Source organism: Pristis pectinata, chromosome 6 (assembly GCF_009764475.1).
Source record: "Pristis pectinata isolate sPriPec2 chromosome 6, sPriPec2.1.pri, whole genome shotgun sequence".
In the NCBI taxonomy this organism is placed as follows: domain Eukaryota; kingdom Metazoa; phylum Chordata; class Chondrichthyes; order Rhinopristiformes; family Pristidae; genus Pristis; species Pristis pectinata.
In genome coordinates this window covers 5,600,410-5,623,267 of record NC_067410.1, presented here as the reverse complement: position 1 = coordinate 5,623,267, position 22,858 = coordinate 5,600,410, and the positions used below count along the sequence as shown (strand labels likewise).

Genomic DNA, 22,858 nt, shown 5'->3' with positions numbered 1-22,858 from the left:
TGTTATGTTACGGAAACTCTTTGGAAGGATGCAAAACTTCGGACTCCAGAGATTCAAGGTCTGCTACAGACCCCACCAACTTTTCACTCTCCAATAAGCTAAACCAGGAGGATGGGCATACTAAAGTAACACTGGATAATGTCGGTGCTAATCAGCTGAACTAACAACATTCACCCGACACTGGTCCTGGAAGATCCCGTAAGGGACTGGGATATGCCAAGCACTGGCAGCAAGCAGGATATGTTTCGACAGTGTTGGGTCCGCCAATGAATTGGAGGTCAATAAGGAGCTGCTGAAAGAACTCAGCGGTCAAGCCGCTTCCTGCAGAGAGATGAAGGGGTCTCGACCCGAAATGTCGACTGTCCATCTCCCTCCACAGATGCTGCCTGGCCCGCTGGGTTCCCTCCAGCAGCTCTTTATTTGCTCCAGATTCCAGCATCTTGTGCCTCCGAGGAATTGGAGGTGAATCACCATATGATATGATACAGAGACCGGAAAGAACTTACTTCGAAACAGTGCAGAGTAAACAGAAACTACAACTTCTACCACTAAAAAAACAAGGGATTCACTTCAGGACAATTCAGTGAGTGGAGGTTAGTTGCATATAAAACTATATGCATAAAATTAATTTCAGTCACTTTCAGCAGTGTGGGTGACAAACTGGCAAGGTGCAAGGGAACTGCCTAGCTTTAGCCTTTTAACAATAGGCAGCCTTCTGGTAAAGGTATCACACAGGAGATGTCAGTGTACGCTACGGCAGACACTCACTGAACAGCGAGCACGCCTTCATCGAGATTCAGAGGTCGGCCCTTTAGAGGTTCACCAGGCAGCAAGCTGGGCCGTCTGCAGCTCACCATAGGCAAGTCAACGGTGCTCTCCGTGTGAATTGGGAGACTCAGGGACAGACAGCTGGGGAAGAAAATGATGATGCTGTTTCTCAGGCCTTTGGAATTGGTTTCAAGATGCGATGCTTTTAACAAAATGAGACTCTCCCACTGAGGTTTAGATGATTAATCCCAACCATTTTTAAACAGGGATGACTAATTTTTTTCTCCCAGAACAGCCCGATAAATGGAGCTCCTTCTCAATTCTGGCATCTAATGATCAGTGGTGAACTCTCTTCTAGGGTTCCAAAGTAAAGATGCTCCTATCATTCCCCAGCCTAGCATCCACCGGTCTAGCAGATGGATCAGAATTCTCCTTCTGCACCCGCTTCCAAAGCAATGCCCAACATCAACTACAAGCCAGTGACTGCTCCCTGCTCTATTCCAATAGCCCCAACAACAGCATTAGGTCTCTTTGCTGAATGAGGCTGTGATCTCATTGGTTAGATCTGCACTGAATGTTAAACGGCAAAGAGCCAGTGAGCAGGATTTTTCCAGCATTCCTGAAGGGATTTGTTACCCAGTGGGGGTTTGAGTCACGAGGGAAATGGGGCATTAACTGTGTTAGAGCTACACCCGCGGGCTTGACAGGGTGAAACATTGACATGGAATGGAGGGACACGGGAACAATGATCGGCAACAGCTTCAGCTATCGATACTTTGGCATCTCTTCCAATAGCTGCTTCCCGTCCGACTGAACACACTCACAGGGAAGTAGTGATGTCCTATCTCGCCCAAGCACCTTGAACACACAATCCAGGATGACTTGTCACAGTACGTCCAGTGATGTACTGAACAAGTATGACAGTCAGAAAGGTTAGATTGAGGCCTCAAATACCTGTTCGGTTTGACACAAAAGATCCCCATGGTACTGTCTGAAAGGAGTTTATCAGATATCCCAGAGGAATGCTACATCCTTAATCAACACCTCTGAACACAGATGACCCGGTCTATCTTACTGGTGTTGGAGAGGCTTGCCACAAACCAACTGGTTGCCCAGTCTGACAAGTGCGGCCGCTGCTCTTCACGGGTAATTCAATTGGCAGCTGAGCTTTGAGATCTTCAAGGACTAGGGCCCAATGGGACGTGTGGGAAGGGAAAAGGTGTTCTCCCAACCCAGCAGGGATGCAGCCTCTTGGACCAACAGACAGGACATAACACAAAGGGACGGAGCTAGCGAAAGACAGCGCTGAAGCACATTCCATTAACTTGACAAGTCAAGCAAGTTCTTCAGGTCTCATTAAAGGAACACAGTTGTTAACAGTGAGGAAAGAGATTGTGGGCAGCACTGGTCAGACCAGTGGTTATTGACCTCCAGAAAGTCATCTCCTTCAACATACACAATCTGTGCTGTTCTGAACTTTGACCCAGTGGCAATGAAAAACAGCCGAGGAATTCCCAAATCAGGATTGTGTGTGATGTGAGGCGAATATGAGGAGCAACATTCAAGTGTTGTACCCTGACAGCATCAGCTTGACTTGTTAAATCAAGGCACTTTCTTTCTCAAAGTGAAGCAAGAAAGAAGGTGAAGAAAAGATCCAGCTTTTTGGACAGTCACTCTCCAGTGCTGCGCCCTCCACCTGGACAGCTGCCGCGTGATAGACCCAAGACTATCTGGTGACATCTCAGCTTCCTTGTCTTCCTGTTACATCCTCCACACCACCCCCACCCTCTTTCAACCCAGCGTGAAGTCAATTCATTGAAAATAGTGTTAGAGAACAAATAGAACTGTGAATAGGTGGTGTTGAAGTATCTACACATTCCTTTCTTGGGAAGGAGCAGGCTTTGAAATGGGACTTCAGAGAGCCATCCAACACCAAGCTTGGTGCAGTTCCACTCCGGGTGACCTTCACTGACTCTCCAAAAAAAACTCTGGAATGTTCTTGTCAATCAAGACTCTAGACCGAGGCAACCTCAGTCTATCAGCCTTGGACAGAGAAGGACAAAGCCAATGAGTGGATTCACTCATCGTATCGGATTATGCAGAACTAGATTGTGTTTGCTGCCCAGCTGACTGGTGACCATCTTACTGGGCTAATCGTCCAATAATAATATCTAAGGCAGCAATTGAGAATTTGAATCCAACTCCTTCTAATGGTTAAAATGCCGGTCTCGATGACAGTGTTTCTGAAGCTCCTTCAGCACTCCAGTTGACTAATGTACTGTTAAACCAGGAAACCTGCCATCTTCACCCAGCCCTTGGCGATATGTGATTCGAGTTCCCACACTAATGTGAAACTTGGAGCAAGTACCAAACTGCTGCAAGAACTCAGAAGGTCAAGCAAAAGCTGTAGAGAGGCCACCACCCGCTGAGTTCCTCCAGCAGATTGTTTTTTGCTCCAGATTCCAGCATCTGCCGTATCTCCTGTGTCTCTGATGTGAAGCGCGACTCCTCACTCGTCTCTGAAGTGGTCAACATAAGATGCCCCACAATCAACACCATCTTAACAAACAAGGGATGGGAAGAAACACCACCCCCCTTCCCCCGAATAAATTAAGTAAAAAGCATAAGTTCCTCACTTGAAAATAACATACACCCATCCCTGGACCAGGCTCCTGCACCTCAACCAGTGCCATTCAGATACATCTGGAGAAAAGGAGAACATTGTGCACTCCCTGTTTAATGCTTTGCACCAGCCATCCAAGAGCAGTAAACAAGTAGCAAGAGATGATGAGACAACAGTACAGTAGGCATTTCCTTCATAACACTGAAATCAAGCATCATTAAAAAGAAAAGTCTCGGGTGGGTTCCGATTGCTTCAGGAGTTGGGGACGAATGTTATGGAGTACTTGTTCTTCATTGGCAGAGGCTTCCATCTCTCTGCAGTTAGGATGGCTGAGGTGGTGGGAGCAGTGGAGTCAGGGAGGGGAGGACTGTTTGACAACGTAGCTTGGGCTAAACCCAATCTGGGATGACTTGTGCATGCTGGCACCCAAGGGCAGCCAAAATACAATAGCTTTTTTGTTTAAACCTGTATGAGAGTGGAAGCAAAATCCCAAGAGCGGTTGCCTTTTAAAAGGAGCACTTCTGACATGATGCTCCCCCCCCACCCCCCCCCCCCCCGTCTCATTCCCAATGACACGTTGATGGCAAACCATTGGCAAAGGAAGCCATTTCGATATCCGGGAACCTCCATCGCCCTCCTCACCCACAAGCCCTCCCAAGATAAAAACGACACCAAACGCATCCTGTTTGTTACTGCAGATGCCGTCAGGAGGAACAATACCAATGGATGGAGGTTGTGGAAGAATAAAATCATGGTGCTAACTTTGAGGCCATCTTTTCCCACAAGGCCCACTTTGTGCTCTCTCTCTCTCATGCACTCTCTAACTGTTCCTCACTCTTTCTCCTCACATTCTTCTCGATAACTTCCTCTCCACTCCCCCCCCCCACCCAATCCCAAGACAGTTTCATTCTTTTTTTTTAAAAATCCTTTTATCACCATCAGTCACTAGGCATGTTACATTTAAATTATACCACACAATTCAACTAACAAGTATTTCACTAAAGAACATTTAAATGAAAACAATGGCACAGAACATTGGAAATATCAAAGCTCATGGAACTCAATTCTATATCAATCATTTTAAAAGTGGAAATATTTCTTTTTTCTATTTTTTTCTTCCTTTTTTTTAAATCATAAATTGTGCAAATTTAGCAGTAACACTAACTGTTAAGAGGAGCCAGGAGGGAATTAGCAGTCCCAGTGGAAGTCCCAGCATCTTGGTGACCCCTGGTCCTCTCTCTCTCCCTGACCCCTGGTCATGTAACCGGGGACTGGGGGGGGGGGGGGGGTGGGCTTTATGCCGGGCGCGGGAACCTGGGCGGCAACCCCCACGTGCCTCGACCCCGCCGGACCCAATGTGCACACTGCTCGATTTACGGTTCTCTTCCACCCGTCCCCTCAGTCCCCCACCCTCCCGACACCACCCCCCCCTCTCCCCCACCCAAACACACACACGCACGGGGGCTCAGTCATCTCCCAGGTGCTGGGCGTCAACCGAGCCTCTCTCTCTGCCCACCTCACCTCCCTCCCCCTCCCCCCCCACCCTCCTGCCTCTCTCCTCTCCGACGGGTGTCTCAGCTGCTACAAGCCATAGCATCAATCACTTGATCCAGTTTGCTACGCAGCCTCTGCCTCCTCGCCTGCTCGTCCTTCTCCAGAGTCGACAAGATCTAAAGAGGGGGAGGTTCAGAGAATGGCAGGTGGGGGAGACAAAAAATAGTCATTAATTAATATCTGTAGATCAGAAGGCAGTCTCACTCCAGTGTCAGTAATGTTGGATTCGACTGTGTTAAGTAGTTTTTTTAACATGTAAAGTGTTTAATACACCTCAAGTGGCTGCACAAGGAAAGGCCACTTCTTAGCTTATTGGTTCGTCCATCAGGTGAATGTGTTTTCTCATTGGTTGGTTTTGCCACAGGTATCTAAAAGATTTTCTGATTGGACTATTGCTGGCTAAGGAGTATTGGTATATTATTGTCACTTGTACTGAGGTGGTGTCGTTTTTCATTAATCTCTCTCTTGCTCTCTCTCTCTCTCTCTCTCTCTTGCTCTCTTCCCCCCCCGCCTTAGCTCATTTTAGTTCGTCTCGGCTCATCTCCCAGTGGTAAAGTCAGTGCCGTGTGCTCTGTGACTGTTTCTTTGTTTTAAACTTTTCCAATAAAACTTTGTGAAGCATCAAGTTGTTTTCAGCTCATTCCTGGACTCTGCAGATTCGAAAATAACCGGATCCGACAGTAATAAGGGACTGAAACATAAGCATGTTTAGAGTCATATGCATAGCTGTACAGCACGGAAACAGGCCTTTCAGCCCTTCTCATACATGCTGACCATGATGTCTGTCTAGGTTAATCCCAGTTGCCTGCATTAGGCCCATATTCCGCTACTTCTTTCCTATCCAAATGCCTTTTCGAAGTCAAAAGTCAAAGTTGAGTTTATTGCCATCTGCACAAGTCCATGTGTGCACAGGTGCAATGAAAAACTTACCTGCAGCAGCATCACAGGCACAGAGCATCAGATACACAACACTCACAAGAAAAATGTAAATTAAGATATCTTTATTAGTCACATGTACATCGAAACACACAGTGAAATACATCTTTTGCGTAGAGTGTTCTGGGGACAGCCCGCAAGTGTCGCCACGCTTCCGGTGCCAACATAGCATGCCCACAACTTCCTAACACAGACGTCTTTGGAATGTGGGAGGAAACCGGAGCACCTGGAGGAAACCCACGCAGTCACGGGGAGAACGTACAAACTCCTTACAGACATTGGCTGGAATTGAACCCGGCTCACTGGTGCTGTAATAACGTCATGTTAACCACTACGCTACTGTGCCTGCTTCTACGCTACCCAATTATACAAGAAAGAACACAATTATAACTAAAAAATCCATTGTAGTGCAAACTGGTCAAGGTGGCGATAGTGTTGCTGCACTGAGGTAGTGATTAGGGTTGTACAGGTTGTTTCAAGAACCGAATGGTTGAAGGGAAGTAGCTGTTCTTGAACCTGGTGGTGTGGGATTTCAGGTTTCTGTACCTCCTGACCGATGGTAGCTGCGAGAAGATGGCACGGCCTGGGTGGTGGGGATCTCTGATGATAGATGTTGCCTTTTTGAGGCAGCGCCTCCTGTAGATACTACCGATGGTGGGGAGGGATGTGCCCATGCTGTATTGGGTTGAGTCCACCACTCTCTGCAGCTTTTAAACATTGTAATTGTACTACTTTAAATCTACAGATACATTAGGGACATTTAAGACACTCTTAGATAGATATATGAATGATAGGGAAATGGGGGGGGCTATGTGGGAGGGAAGGGTTAGATAGATCTTAGAGCAGGATAAAATGCCGGCACAACATTGTGGGCCGAAGGTCCTGTACAGTGCTGTAGTGTTTTACCTTCTATGTTCTATGTACTTTCTCAGGCAGCTCGTTCCATACACCCACCACTCTCTGTGTGAAAAACTTGCTCCTCAGATCACCTTTAAATTTCTTTCCTCTCACCTTAAACATGCCCTTTTGTTTCTGATACCCCACCGTGGAAAAAAAAGATTCTGGCATTCTACCCTCTCTATGTCTATGCCGCTCAGAATGTTATAAACCTTAACAAGGTCACCTCCAGTGCTCCAGTGAGAACAATCCCAGCCTATCCAATCTCTCCTTGTAACTAAAGCCCTCCATTCCAAGTCAGATCCTGATGAATCCCTTCTGCGTTCTTTCTAATGGTCCTGTGGTGTGCTGGCCGGAACTGTACACAATATTCCAAGTGCGGCCTGACCACTGGTACAGCAGCAACACGACTTCCCAACTCTTATACTCAAATGTTTCCTAATTTGCCCAGTTCTGATGAAAGTTCGTCGATCTGAAACATTAACTGTTTCTCTTTCCACAGATGCTGCCTCACCTGCTGAGTGTTTTTAGCATTTTCTATTTTCATTTCAACTTTCCAGACTCTGAGGTGTAAGTTGGGACAATCTGGTGAAGAATTGGAGGTTGCACAAAGCACAGAAGCCAAACTGAGCACCTTGGCTCCACAGTACGACAGGATGGAAGAGTTAGTTGTATAACCTCATGTACTTTCTATACACTGGTGTACGAGACATAAACTTGCTTCTGCACAACACAATCTTTTTCCCAGGGTTGGGGAATCAAGAACTAGAGGGCACAGGTTTAAGGTGAGACGGGAGAGATTTAATAGGAACCTTGAAGGGCAACTTTTTCACACAGTTGTCCATATACGGAACAAGCTGCCAGGGGGAGTGGTTGAGGCAGGTACAATAACAACATTTACAAGACATTTGGACAGATACATGGAAAGGAAAGGTTTAGAGCGACACGGGTCAAATGCAGACAAAGCTTAGCTGAGCATCTTGGTTGACGCGGACGAGTTGGGTTGAAGGGTCTGTTTCCGTGCTGTATGACTCCATAATACACAAAGAAGGCATACTGTCAGCATTGTAAGTATACTGACCAACTGCTGGTACTTGGGATTAGTATTGATGGGTACTTGATGGATAGTAGAGACAAGATGGGCTGAAGGGCCTCCTTCTGTGCTGTATGACTCTATGACTATAAAATATATAATTTACTGGGTATTCCTTACAACCAACTGCTGAACAGATAGATTCACCTTACGGCCCACCCAAGGTGCCACATGTGTTCCAACATCTGGCCAGTGCATACCCAGAATTGGTCAGTCAAGGTGCAGCTTGGATTAGAAACAATGTGGTCATGGTCACATGGACTCACGCTTGGTCCTGCGGCCAGAATTACTTGTGTAGCTCCCAGCTGTTCCGCAAGGGGTGGTGGTCCGCCAGCTGTGGCCAGACCACAGCTGGAGGGATCCGAGGCTCCGCCCACGGGCCACCTTGATGGCCCTCTGACAGCGTGTGCTGTCAAAGGCCTTCTCACAGTTTCTAAACGTTTGCGATGACCAGATGTTTAGAAAGTGTTGGAAAAAGTACGTCTTTAAAAAATCCAAAATTATTCATAAAAAATTAATAAACTCACTTAAAAACACATTTAACATGCAAGTTAATTAAATCCATTAATATTAATTAAACATTAAGTAATAATGCAAATCAATTACCTACAGTGAAGGTCACAACCTTATTCCAATGAATGGGGCCACTTTTGGGGCTGACATTCTGAGGATCTGCATTCAGCTGAGGATCTGGTAGGATGTCCCACCAAGAGAGACTAAATAGCTTGGGTCTGTATTCCTTGGAGTCTAAAAGAATGAAGGGTGACCTTATTCCAATATATAAGATCCTGAGGGGGCTCGACAGGGTAGGTGTCGGGATGTTTTCACGAGGGGGACAATCTTGAACGAAAGGACATAACTACAAGATAAGGGACTGCTCACTTAAAACTGAGGTAGGTAGGAACCTCCTCTCTCAGAGGGCAGTGAATTTCTGGAATTGTCTGCACCCGAGGGTGGTGGGGGCCAGCTCCTACAGTGACAGGATCATACAGCACAGAAACAGGCCCTTTTAACCCACCTCATTCATATCGACCATTGTGCCCATCTCCGTTAATCACATTTGCCTGCATTAGGTCCGTATCCCTCTACATCTGTCCAATCTGTGAAACTGTCCAAATGCCTTTTAAACATTGTGTCTGCCTCTACCACCTCCTCTGGCAACTCGTTGCAGATAACTACTCCCTCTGTGTGAAAATCATCCCTCAGGTGTCTTTTAAAATCCCCTCTCACTTTAAACCTGTGCTCTCTAGTTCTAGAATTAAACCTGTGCCCTCTAGTTCTGACTTAATCCTGTGTCCTCTAAATTAGACATAATCCTGTGCCCTCTGTAGTTCAGACTTAAACCTGAGCCCCCTAGTTCAGATTTAAACCTGTGTCCTCTAGTTCAGATTTAAACCTGTGTCTTCTAATTCTAGACTTAATCCTGTGCCCTCTAGTTCTAGACTTAATCCTGTGCCCTCTAGTTCAGACTTAAACCTGTGCCCTCTAGTTCAGACTTAAACCTGTGCCCTCTATAGTTCTGACTTATACCTGTGCCTTCTAGTTCTAGGCTTAAACCTGTGTCCTCTAGTTCAGATTTAAACCTGTGTCCTCTGGTTCTAGACTTAATCCTGTGCCCTCCAGTTCAGACTTAAACGCATGCCCTCTAGTTCAGACTTAGACCTGTACCCTCTAGTTCAGACTTAATCCTGTGCCCTCTAGTTCAGGTTTAAAGCTGTGTCCTCCATTTCAGATTTAAACCTGTGCCCTCTAGTTCAGACTTAAACCTGTGCCCTTTAGTTCTAGCCTTAAACGTGCCCTCTAGTTCTCCAGTCCAACAGAACTAGGTGAGTGTAATTAGGGTCTCATTGCTGGGAATATTAGCCTGGGAGATGAAGCTGACATTGATTCACTTGTCCTGCCAGTAAATCTGAAGGCTTTCACAGAGAGATCACTGCTAATAATTCTCCGGTACTTTGAGGTGCATGCTGCAAGTAGTCCACATCTCAGCAGAGTACAGGAATCAACATTGCCCTTTCGACCATGAACTTTGTGCCCAAGTTGTCTTGATTTTTAAATATTGTCTAACACGGCCAAAGGATGTATCAATGCATTGAAGGTGCAGATGAATTTCATCATCAAAGTCTGTCTTCACTGAGACGTGGCTCCTGAGACAAGGTAAGTGGTCCATGGAACATAGAACAGTAACAGCACAGGAACAGGCCCTTCGGCCCACGATGTTGTGCCGACCTAATTAAACTAGTAATTGTACGTCTACCTGAACTAATCCCTTCTGCCTACACAATGTCCATCTCCCTCCATCCCCTGCACATCCATGTGCCTATCCAAGAGACTCTTAAACGCCTCTATCGTATCTGCCTCCACCCTCACCCCTGGCAGCACATTCCAGGCACCCACCACTCTCTGTGTAAAAACCCTGCCCCGCACATCTCCTTTAAACTTACCCCCTCTCACCTTAAAATGCATGCCACTCCATCTATGTGAACTTACCCCCTCTATGAACTTACTTGCCCCCTCTATGAACTTACTTGCCCCTTCCTTTGAACTTATGCCCTCTCACCCCAAATGTTGTGTTAGACATTTCAACCCCGGGAAAAAGATACCTGCTGTCTACTCTATCTATGCCTCTCACTGGCCCTGTGCTGTATGACTCTATGACTAGAGGTACTGACTATTGTACTTCCGTACATATATTTAGGAATAAACCTTAGTTTTGAAATAAACAAAAATTGTGCTCAGTTCTTGTCACCTCACTACAGGAAAGACGTGGAAGCCATAGTGAGGGTGCAGGGGAGATTTACAAGGATGCTGCCTGGGATGCAGAGCATGCCTTATGAAAGCAGGTTGAGGGAACTCGGCCTTTTCTTCTTGGAGAGACGGAGGATGAGTGGGGACCTGATAGAGGTGTATAAGATGATGAGAGGCATTGATAGGGTAGATAATCAGAGGCTTTTCCCCAGGGCTGAATTGGTGGCCACAAGAGGACATAGGTTTAAGGTGCTGGGGAGTAGATATAGAGGAGATGTCAGGGGTAAGTTTTTTTACTCAGAGAGTGGTGAGTGCGTGGAATGGGCTGCCGGAAACGGTGGTGGAGGCGGATACGATAGGGTCTTTCAAGAGACTGTTAGATAGGTACATGGAGCTGAGTAAAGTAGAGGGCTATGGGTAAGCCAAGTAATTTCTAGGGTAGGGACAAGTTCAGCATAGCTCTGTGGGCCGAAGAGCCTGAATTGTGCTGTAGTTTTTCTATGTTCTATGTTCTATGGCCAGTCTCCCGAAGGCCTCAGAGACTTTTGATTATGGAGGGAACATGAGTGCTGTTGATATATTGTAAGAGAATGTATTGAATTGACGGCTCAATGAATGTAAAGAAAGATGTGTACCCATTGTATGTGCAGTATATGTTATGGATAAAGTACATTTTCAAAATAAAAAATACTCCGATCCCTTGAGCAGCCCCTATTTTAGTTACTCCACCTCTGACAACCGAGCCAAGTCAACGATGGGCATTTATTTGTCCGGGAAGGAGGGCCGATCGACAATGGAATTGTTTCTGAGGGTGACTCGGGTCAGCTCTGAGGGGTCATTGGTGTTGTTGTTCTTGCGTCAGGCTCCTCGTGGGGTCCTGTGTTGGAGCAGCTTCTTAGATTCATAGTCATAGCAATTTGGTCCATCACCACATTCATAACCACGGCTTAGATGGGAATCTTGGTCGGCATGGACCAGTTGGGCCAAAGGGCCTGTTTCCATGCTGTATAACTCGCAGAATCCCACATCTATAGGTGGACACCCAACTGTATTACCACGATCTCCCAGCACTTGGCCTGAAGCCTTCCATACCTTGGTGAGTCAAGTGCTCATCGAGATACCTCTTAAACGTTGTCAGTGACTCTGATTCCACTACTCTCTCTGGCAGTGTATTCCACACAATCTAACGTTATGGTGGCTCAGCTGGTAAGAGCTGCGGCCACACAGCGCCGGAGACCCGGGTTCGATCCTGACCTCCGGCGCTGTCTGAGTTTGCACGTTCTCCCTGTGACCGCATGGGTTCCCCCCCCAGGTGCTCCGATTTCCTCTCACATCCCAAAGACGTGCGGGTGGGTGGGTCCATTACCCCCCCAGTACAGGTGGGTGGTAGGAGAATGGGGGGGGGGGGGTCGGAGTTGATGGGCTTGCGGGAGAGGAAACATTACAGGGAGAAAAGCAGGGGAATGATGAGATTGCTCAGGGCTGACGTAAACTCAACGGGCCAAATGGCCTCCCATGTCATTAGAAGTACGGGAAAGGTTCAGACAGCCCACCTACGTGGCATGACAGGTCATGGGGCAAAGGTCAAGGGCGATAAGGCTTGGCCAAAGAGGGTGGATGAACGGGTGGATCAGGACAAGATGCTCTCTGTTGAGTGGTGAAGGTCTGAAAGAACGGCAGGGGAAAGGTGCAGAGGGCAAGGACCAGGACCATCGCGGCACTCGCTGACTGCACCACTGTTGACGAGGAGGCGTACAGGAGTGAGGTAGATCGGGTGGTTGAGTGGTGTCGCAACGACAACCTCGCACTCAACGTCAGCGAGACCAAGGAACTGATTGCGGACTTCAGGAAGGGGAAGTCGGGGAAACACACACCAGTCCTCATTGAGGGGTCAGCGGTGGAAAAAGTGAGCAGCTTCAAGTTCCTGGGCGTCAACATCTCAGAGGATCTATCCTGGGCCCAACACATCGATGCAATCATGAAGAAGGCACGCCAGCGGCCTTATTTGGTATGTCACTAAAGAGTCTTGCAAATTTCTACAGATGTACAGTGGCGAGCATTCTGACTGGTTGGATCACCGCCTGGTACGGAGGATCCAATGTGCAGGATCAAAAGAGGTTGCAGAGGGTTGTAGACTCAGCCAGCTCCATCACGGGCACAACTATCCCCACCATCCAGCATGTTCAGGAGGTGGTGCCTCAAGAAGGCAGCATCCATCAAGGACCCTCACTACCCAGGACACGCCCTCTTCTCGTCACTACCATCAGGGAGGAGGTACAGGAGCCTGAAGCCCACACTCAACATTTCAGGAACAGCTTCTTCCCCTCCGCTATCAGATTTCAGAATGGTCTGTGAACCCATGAACACTATCTCGTTATTCCTCTTTTGTACTATTTATTTATTTTTGTAACTTATAGTAATTTTTACGTCTTTATGTCTTGCACTGTGAACATGGTAGTGTAGCAGATAGCGTAACGTTATTACAGCGCCAGCGACCCAGGTTCAATTCTGGCCGTTGTCTGTAAGGAGTTTGTACGTTCTCCCCGTGTCTGCGTGGGTTTCCTCCGGGTGCTCCGGTTTCTTCCCACATTCCGAAGAGAAAGAGTTATCGCTCCTTGGTCCTTCATCAGAACTGAAATGTTGCTTTGAAATTATCGAACCTTGCTGGGTATAGATACCCCATGTTTAGTCATGGTCCAGAGCACCAGCATTCTCGCCCAGAGGTGATGAAGGGATGGCTGATGTCTCTCCAAGTTAGGTTGAAGGGGAACCAATAGCTCTTGTCCTCAGTGAGAGAGGCCATGGCTTTGGAGCCATAGAGTCAAAGAGCCACACAGCATAGAAACAGGCCCTTCAGCCCAACAACCAAGTTGCCTAACTGAGCTGGTCCCATTTTGATTGCGTTTGTCCCATATACCTCTAAACCTTTCCTATCCATGTAATTGACCAAATGCCTTCTAAACTTTGTAATTGTACCTGCCTCCACCACTTCAGGCACGGTAGTGTAGTGGTTAGCGTAACGCTATTACAGCGCCAGTGACCTGGGTTCAATTCCCGCCACTGTCTGTAAGGAGCTTGTATGTTCTCCTTGCGTCTGCGTGGGTTTCCTCCGGGTGCTCTGGTTTCCTTCCACATTCCAAAGACGTACAGGTTAGGAAGTTGTGGGCATGATATGTTGGCGCCGTAAGCGTGGCGACACTTGCGGGCTGCCCGCCAGGACACTCCACGCAGAAGATGCATTTCACTGTGTGTTTCGATGTACATGTGACTAATAAAGATATCTTACTGCTGCTGCAAAACAACAAATTTCACGATATATGTCAGTGATAATAAACCTGATTCTGATTCTGAGAGTGAAGTCAGTCAATGTCTATGGAGGTCAACTGTCAGGGGGAGGGTTACTGGGAAAAATTCAGAACCAACATAGAACAGAACCATGGCTGGGGTGCTCACCTCGTCCCTGTACTTATTGATGTAGGTGTAGATTTCGTGGAGTGCGCTATTGCTGTTGAACTGGCTTAAGTGTAGTCGAGACTGCTCGGCCAGATAGGCACTCATGTCCTGGTCGCTGATCACGGGCATCTTCGAGATATCGGCATAGTACCTGTTGAGGAGAAAGTGGGACTTAATTGAAAGGAGGAGATGGTCACCAGATTCCATTCCAGTTCAGAGACTTCAACATCTTGACACGTAAAACCCTTCCCAGCATAGATGGGACCTGGCTCCAAGCAGGTTCCACCAGGTTCAAGGACAGTTTCTATCCCACTGTGATAAAAGTCTTGAACAGACCTCTTGTACGATAAAGAACTCCTGATCTCTCAATCTACCTCATCGTGGCCCTTGCACCTTATTGTCTGCCTGAACTGCACTTTCTCTGTAGCTGCATTTTGCATTCTATTATTGCTTTTCCCGTGTGCTACCTCAATGCACTGTTGTAATGAAATGATCTGTATGGATGGCATGCAAAACAAAGTTTTTCACTGTACCTTGTGATAATAATAAACCAATTTACCCTTCTGCCTACACAAGATCCATATCCCTCCATTCTCTGCACATTCGTGCCGATCTAAGAGCCTCTTAAACGCCTCTATCGTATCTGCCTCCAACACCACCCCTGGCAGTGCATTCCAGGCACCCACCACTCTCTGAGTAAAAACCCTGCCCTGTACATCTCTTATGAACAAAAACCCCTCACCTTAAATGCATGCTCTCTGGTATTGGACATTTCGACCCTGGGGAAAAAAGATACCAGCTGTCTATCTATGCCTCTCATAATCTTGTGAACTTCTATCAACCTTTGAGCCCCGGGTGGACCTTGTGTAGGACCACAGATTTCCTGAGCCCCTTCATTGGGCCTATTGTGACTGGTTGTTGGCACCCTATCTCACCTCCGACTCGAGGGTCGGCAAACGAGATTACCACTCCAGCGTAACGCTACCTCCCAGAAAACACAACGACCAAATCTGTCTCTTGGGCCATGGCACTATGGAGGGGATATTTTTGCGGTGTTGCTTGTTGCCTTGTTCACGGGATGGGGATGTCACAGGCATTCACTACTTACACCTACTGGCCTTATAATTGGTGGGTCTGGAGTCACATATCGCCCAGCATAAGGATGGCAAATTTCCTTCCCTGAAGATTACTGGAATTGATTTTTTTTCACAATAATTACTGAGACTAGATTTTTATTCCAAATGTATTTAATTATTTAACTTCACAAGCTACCATGGTGGGATTTGAACTTGGGACTCCAGATCAATGGTCTAGATCTCTGTAAGTTGACCCCTACACTACAACCGCTGTTAGCTTTAGAATCGTTGAGGTGTTATGGCACGAGGGCATTCGGCCCATCAGGTCCATGCCAGATCCTGGTCAAACGACCCCGCCAAGAATGTTCTCCCAACCCAGCACAGCCCGTCGCCCTCACCCCACGCCGTCCAGCGCACCCAACCAACGCAATCTGCATCCGGCGTACCTCTCCACCCAGTTCTTGTAGTTTGGAATGTCTTTTGCGTACAGCAGTTTATTTGAGGGCGAGTCCTTGCCCAGCTTGTGCTCAGAGGTAGAACAGGAATCCATGAAGGTCTGGGCTACCACTGAGAGGCAGGCGTCGGTAATACTGTTCTTGTGAATGTCAAAGACAAACTGTGGATTCTTAATTACGTTCACCCAAAATCGTAGAGGTAGACTAAAGAAAGCAAGAGAGTTACCGTTAGAAGGATCATAAACGTCACATTAGAACATAAGATATTCAACCCTTCGTGCCTGCTCTACCATTCCAGATTATGAATCGTCTCAGACCCCAGTGCCATTTTTCTGCACTAACTCCACACCTCCTGGATCCCTTAATATCTGTCGACGTCTGCCTTGAACGTACTCAGTGACTGAGCTTCCGCAGCCATCTTGGGTAGAGAATCAGAAGTCCCTGGATGAAGAACGATCTGTGTTCTGAACAGCCGACCCTTATTTTAAGGCTGTATTCCCTGGATCAAGACACCCCTGCCAGGGGAAAATATTATCCCTCCATCTACCCTCTCAAGCCCCATTAAGAATTTTGTGTCTTTACATCTCATCATCTCCCATTCTTCTAAACCACAGGCCCAGTCATGCTTAATCTCTCCTCACTAGACAACCTTCCTGTCCCAGGAACCAATCTGGCGAATCTTCCTCCCACTCCCTCTGTCGCAAACATAGCCTTCCATAGGTAGGGGCACGAGGGCACCGTGGACCCAACAGAGACCCTGTCAAAGAGCAGTGAAGCTGGACAGTATATCAGGAGAACGATTCGCCAAAACAAAATAAAGATTTGCATTTTCTCTTTTCTCTCTCCGCCTTGATTCAACTAGTCCCCATCACCCTGTCTCTTTCTCCTCCCCAACCCTCTCCAGCTGCCCGTCACCCACACACTCCTCCCACTGGTTCCCCTCCCCACCTCCCTCCCTTTATTCCACGCTCTATCTTCCTCCCCGACCAGCGCTTTATCATTTCCACCTATCACCCTCCAGCTTCTAACGTCATTCCCACTCTCCCCTCGTCCACCTCCCTGTCAACCCGCCCCCCACACCTGGATCCATCTCTCACCTGCCAGCTCTTGCTCCACCCTTTCCCCTCACCTCTTTCTGGCTCTCTCCCCTCTATCTTTCCAAGATGAAGGGTCTCGACCTGAAATGTCGACTGTCCATCTCCCCCCACAGATGCTGCCTGACCCGCTGAGTTCCTCTAGCACTTTGTGTGTTGCTTTGCATTTTCTCTGGTGGATTTCACAATCCTTTCAGAATATCTGACAGCCTATTAGAGATTGGATATGGTCTTACTGCGGGAAACTGAGATTAGTGTAGATGGGCAAATGGGTTGGTATGGACATGGTGGGCTGAAGGGCCTGTTTCTATGCTAAATGACCCAATGACTCTCCATGACGAGTAAGCACTGGGGGAGCAATGGAAACAGCCAATATGCATCTGGCAGGTTCTGCTTAATACCCAACCCCAGAGCCACAGCGATGGCCTAGTGAAGGGTTCCAGGCAGTCTCTTCTGGGCAATACAAGAAGGGAGAGTGTTGAAGCAGCCAGCATAGTCAAAGACCCCGCCACCCAAGTCATTCTCTCTTCTCTCCTCTTCCATCGGGTAGAAGATACAGGAGCCTGAGGGCGCGTACCATCAGGCTCAAGGACAGCTTCTACCCCACTGTGATAAGGCTATTGAACGGTTCCCTTATACGATGAGATGGACTATGACCTCACGATCTACCTTGTTCTGACCTTGCACCTTATTGTGCTGCACTTTCTCTGTAGCTGTGACACTTTATACTGTTATTGTTTTTACCTGTACTACATCAATGAACTCTGTACTAACTCAATGTAACTGCCCTGTGTAATGAATTGATCTGTACGGTCGGTATGCAAGTTTTTCACTGTACCTCGGTACAAGTGACAATAATAAACCAATACCAATACATCCAATGAACAGATGAATGGGTTTCAGTTTTATAAACGTTTCCAATTGCAGATTAAATCTGCACACTGTGAAGTGGGCACCAATGTGACTAATGAGACCCTTTATCAGAACGTCTCAGCCTGAAACATCGACTGTCTATTTCCCTCCATAGATGCTGCCTGACCTGCTGAGTTCCTCCAGCATTTTGTGTGTGTTGTTGAGTAGTTAATTAGTGGTCCAAAATGCTTCCCAGGCGTGTAAACGCAGAGCAGGTTCCTGGCATCAGAGCAAGGTGACCAGTTACAACCCCAGCTGACCTGTGAAGTAAGACGAGGACTGTGCTGGCAGATAGAACCAGGCAGGCCATCACAGCTGAGAAAAAAACCAACGGGACATGTCAGTTTTGAAGACACTATTGTGGATCAGGACTCTCAGTATTTTTTAGGTATTAAGGAAATCAAGGGCCATGGAGTTAGTGCAGAGAAGTGGTGCTGAGATAGAAGATCAGCTCAAGGGCTGAATGGCCTCCTCCTGTTTCTTTTCCTTATGTTATGACACAAGAGGCCATCTGGCCCATCGAGTGTATGCTAGCTCTTGGTACAGCAATCCCACCAGTCCCACCCACTCTACTCTCACCGTGACCCCGCAAATCGTTCCCTCCCTTGCACTTCTCCCAGTACCTTGGCAGCCCTGACTGATTCCATTTCCAACACCCGCCACAGACAGAAAATTCTAGATCGTAACCACTGTCTGCACATGAACATTATTTCCCAGCCATTGCAATAGCTTGGAAGTCCTGATGTAGGGTTTCAACCTAAAACATTGACCATCCCTCTGCCTCCACAGATGCTGCCCGACCCGTTGAGTTCCTCCAGCTTGTAAGGGCTGGAATCCTCCCACTTTCAGCTTCCCAACCCCAATGTAATGGGGGAAATAAAAGAGAGGTAGCAGATAGAACATAGAACAGTACAGCCTAATACAGGCCCTTCGGCCCAAAATGCCAACCTTTAAACCACACCTAAGACTATCTAACCCCTTCCTCCCACATATCCCTCTATTTTAAATTCCTCCATATGCTTATCTAGTAATCTCTTGAATTTGTCCAATGTACCTGCCTCCACCACTGTCCCAGGCAGTGCATTCCATGCACCAACCACTCTCTGGGTAAAAAACCTTCCTCTGATATCTCCCTTGAACTTCCCACCCATTATTTTAAAGCCATGCCCTCTTGTATTGAGCATTGGTGCCCTGGGAAAGGGGCGCTGGCTGTCCACTCTATCTATTCCTCTTAGTATTTTGTACACCTCTATCATGTCTCCTCTCATCCTCCTTCTCTCCAAAGAGTAAAGCCTTAGTTCCCTTAGTCTCTCCTCATAATGCTTACTCTCTAAACCAGGCAGCATCCTGGTAAATCTCCTCTGCACCCTTTCCAACGCTTCCACATCCTTCCTATGATGAGGTGACCAGAACTGGACACAGTACTCTAAACCAGAGTTTTGTAGAGCTGCATCATTACCTCGTGGCTCTTAAACTCGATCCCTTGACTTATGAAAGCTAACATCCCATAAGCTTTCTTATCTACTCTATCCGCCTGTGAGGCAACTTTCCAGATGCTGGAATCTGGAGCAAAAAAACAAACTCAGCGAGTCGAGCTGCAGCTGTGGAGGGAAAGGAATCGATGATGTTTCAGGACGAGACCCTGCACCAGCGAAATGAAACCTTGACTAAACGTAGGGTGATCCAAAACTTCACACAGATAGGTTGCACTTATCAGCAGCCTCGTCTCCCCCGGCAGTTTGGTGGCACTCACCAGTTACTCTTCCAGGTGTGCCGGACGTCGTGGTCGGTGATCTGGTGTTTGTCTGCCTGTTCATCTAAGAAGTCAAACATGTACTTGATGGCAAGAGGGAGGGCGCTGCCCCTGTGCGCTGTACTGAATATCGTCTCAAACAGGTCATCCACAAACTTCTGCAGGGTTCCCTGAGAGAACAAATACATCCGTGTCAATGAAGTTTCTTGTCTGCGCAACAAACCCTCTTCAACCCATTTCCCCCCCCCCCCCCCCCCCCACCCACCTGTGCCCAGGACACTAGTCCCGGGGAAGGGGGCTGATTCTCCCCACCACCCCTCCTATTCCTTCGTGAACAGGATGGCAGGAAGGTCCAACCGTCCGGTGTTGGTCTTCAGATCTTGTTCACCAAGAGCTGTGGAACTGACGCTGGTGGAGAGATACAGCATGGAAACAGGCCCTTCAGCCCATCGAGTCCATGCCAACCATCAGCCATCCATTTTAAGATCTTTATTAGTCCCATGTACATCGAAACACACAGCAAAATACATCTCTTTCGTGTAGTGTTCTGGGGGCAGTCCGCAAGTGTCACCATGCTTCTGGCGCCAACATAGCATGCCCACAACTTCCTAACCTGTACGTCTTTGGAATGTGGGAGGAAACTAGAACACCCGGAGGAAACCCACGCAAACACAGGGAGAACGTACAAACTCCTCACGGACAGCGGCGGGAATTGAACCTGGGTCGCTGGCGCTGTATTAGCGTTACACTAACTGCTACACTACCGTGCCTGCTCTGAAATAGACATCTCCCCATCGGGAAATTGAACCTTGGTCTCCCGTGTGACAGGCGGGGGGTACTAACCACTGTACTAATGAGGAAGCGATCCAATCCTACATTAATCCCATTTTTATATTTTCCCACATTCTCACCAACTTCTCCCGGATTCTACCACATCAATTTAGTGGTCAATTAACCTACAAATCTGTAACTATTCAGGATGTGGGAGAAAACTGGAGCACCTTGGGGGGGGGGGGGGGGGTGTGGAAACATACAAATTCAATGCAGACAGCACCGGAGGTCAGAATCGAACCCCGGTCCCTGGCAGGACAAGAGAGCGGCTCTACAAACTCTGCCACTGTGTCACCCAGTGCTTAAAGTTACTGGCTTGATCCTTAACCTCACCTCCAGCTTCTCCACCCTCTCTGCAGAAATAATGCCCTCCTTGAGTCCAGGACTAGACGGCACAGTTAGAGAGTACCCATTTAGAACAGAAATGAGGAGAAATTTCTTTAGCCGGAGGGTCGTGGATTTATGGAATTCTTTGCCACGTACAGCTGTGGAGGCCCAATCATCGGGGGTGCTTAAGGAGGAGATCAATAGGTATCTAATTAGTCAAGGTATCAAGGGATATGGGGAAAAGGCTGGGAATTGGGGCTAGATAGGAGAATACTTTAGCCAATGGTGAGGTAGTGGAGCAGACTTGATGGGCCGAATGGCCTACTTCTGCTCCTTTGTCTTGTGATCTTGTGATCTCCTCTGTTACTGCCCAGTGAGTGCCCTGGGCTTCCCTCAGCAAGGCCTTGACACTTTACACCACCCAGAATCAGTGATAATAGCCCAGCTGGGGTCAAGTCAGCCAATCAAAGTGACAGCACGATCCTTCACTGGTTACCTGGGCTGGTGGTGACAGGACTGAAGAGCAGGTCGGCCTGCACAGAATTGTGAAGCTGAGGGTGAAAGCCTTGGAACTGCTGCGATAAACATTGTTCACAGGATTCGAGGTTCATCACACAGGCAGCCGGGAAGTATCCTGACCGGTTGCATCACGACTTAGTACGGCAATTCCAATGCACAGGAAAGCGAGGGGCTGCAGAGAGTAGTGGACACAGCCCGGTCCATCACGGGCACAGCCCTCCCCACCACTGACAGCATCTACAGAAGGCACTGCCTCAAGGAGGCGGCATCTATCATCCAGGATCCCCACCATCCAGGCCATGCCATCTTCCCACTGCTACCGTCTGCCAGGAGGTACAGAAGCCTGAAGTCCCACACCACCAGGTTCAAGAACAGCTACTTCCCTTCAACCATCAGGTTCTTGAACTGACCTGCACAACCCTAACCCCACTTCAGCAACGGGACACTACGGACCACCCCTTGCAGTACTGTGGACTTGTCTCTGAATATATTTTTTGCACTAATATCTTGGTTTGCACAGTTCTTTTTCTTCACTGTATCGTATAATTTATGTATAACTTATATTCTGTGTGTTGTCTGCACCTGGTTTCTCACTGCACCTGTACCTCACCGTACTTGTGCACATGACAAAATGCTCAATTTGACTTGTCTTGAAAGCTCATTTCCCAAAACTAATTTGTCAGCAGTTCTCTTCTGGTATCTGGCATGCACACACATACGTACACGCACACACATGGACACACAGGCACAAACACACACATACATGCACACACGGACACACAGGCACAAACACACACACATACACGTGCACACATGGACACACACAGGAACACACACATACATGCACACACATGGACACAAACATACATGCACACACACAGGCACGAACACATACACATGTACATGCACACACAGATTACGCTACACATTACAGTGACGTGATCAGGCAATGCTACACATTACATGGAGCACCTTTCACACCATGTGGCACATTTACCCTCTGGTCCACATCCCACCTCCATCGAGGACCAGAAGCCCACTAACCTGGACCAGTTCAGAATGACTTACCTTGGTAGCGAGCAGGCGTGTCAGGTAGATCTCGGACACCATCTTGCTGCCCCGGTCTCCTTCCCTCTGGTCCATGTGGTCATGGTTCTTGACCAGATGCCAGAGTTTGGTGCCACTCTCCAGGTCGGGAGTGATCATGGGTGTCCGAGAGCGGAGGCTGTCGGGGCTGCTGGCTGTTCTCAGCATGCTCTCTGGAAGAGGTAGGGCAGACGGACGTTCAGTAACATGGCAGGGCGTTGCCGCGGAGAGCGGGCGCTAGGTGGGAAGTGGAGGTGGGGGGGGCGCGAGACTCCCCACTGATGTCCATCCAACTCACACTGGGAGCAGCATAACCAACACCTCTCTCACCCCCCCACTGCAACTGACCCCTCCCACCATAACTGACCCCTCCCACTGCAACTGACCCCTCCCACTGCAACTGATCTCACCCACCACAACTGACCCCTCCCACTGCAACTGACGCCTCCCACCTCCCCGTCTGGCCCTTCCCACCATAGCTGACCCCTCCCACTGCAACTGACCCCTCCCACCTCCCACAGTCTGACCCTTCCCACCACAACTGACTCCTCCCACCACTCATATTAACTGACCCCTCCCATAGTCTGACCCCCCTACCACAAATGACCCCTCCCACCACCCATAGTAACTGACCCCTCCCACTTCCTCCACCCTGACCCCTCCCACTGAAACTGACACCTCCCACCTCCCGCAGTCTGACCCTTCCCACCATAACTGACCCCTCCCACTTCCT

The 22,858-nt window shown here is 48.2% G+C and overlaps 1 protein-coding gene across 1 annotated transcript in view; it reads right to left on the bottom strand.

Moving 5' to 3' along the window:
• Positions 1-323: 323 nt before the first annotated feature.
• The window catches only part of LOC127572138 (plexin-A1-like), a 456,000-nt gene continuing 433,465 nt past the window's right edge, over positions 324-22,858 (bottom strand). Inside the window, 5 exon segments of the mRNA XM_052019089.1 lie at positions 324-5,061; positions 14,073-14,223; positions 15,595-15,807; positions 19,363-19,532; positions 22,108-22,298. Coding sequence (XP_051875049.1) covers positions 4,966-5,061; positions 14,073-14,223; positions 15,595-15,807; positions 19,363-19,532; positions 22,108-22,298 — 821 coding nt within the window. The 3' untranslated portion in view covers positions 324-4,965.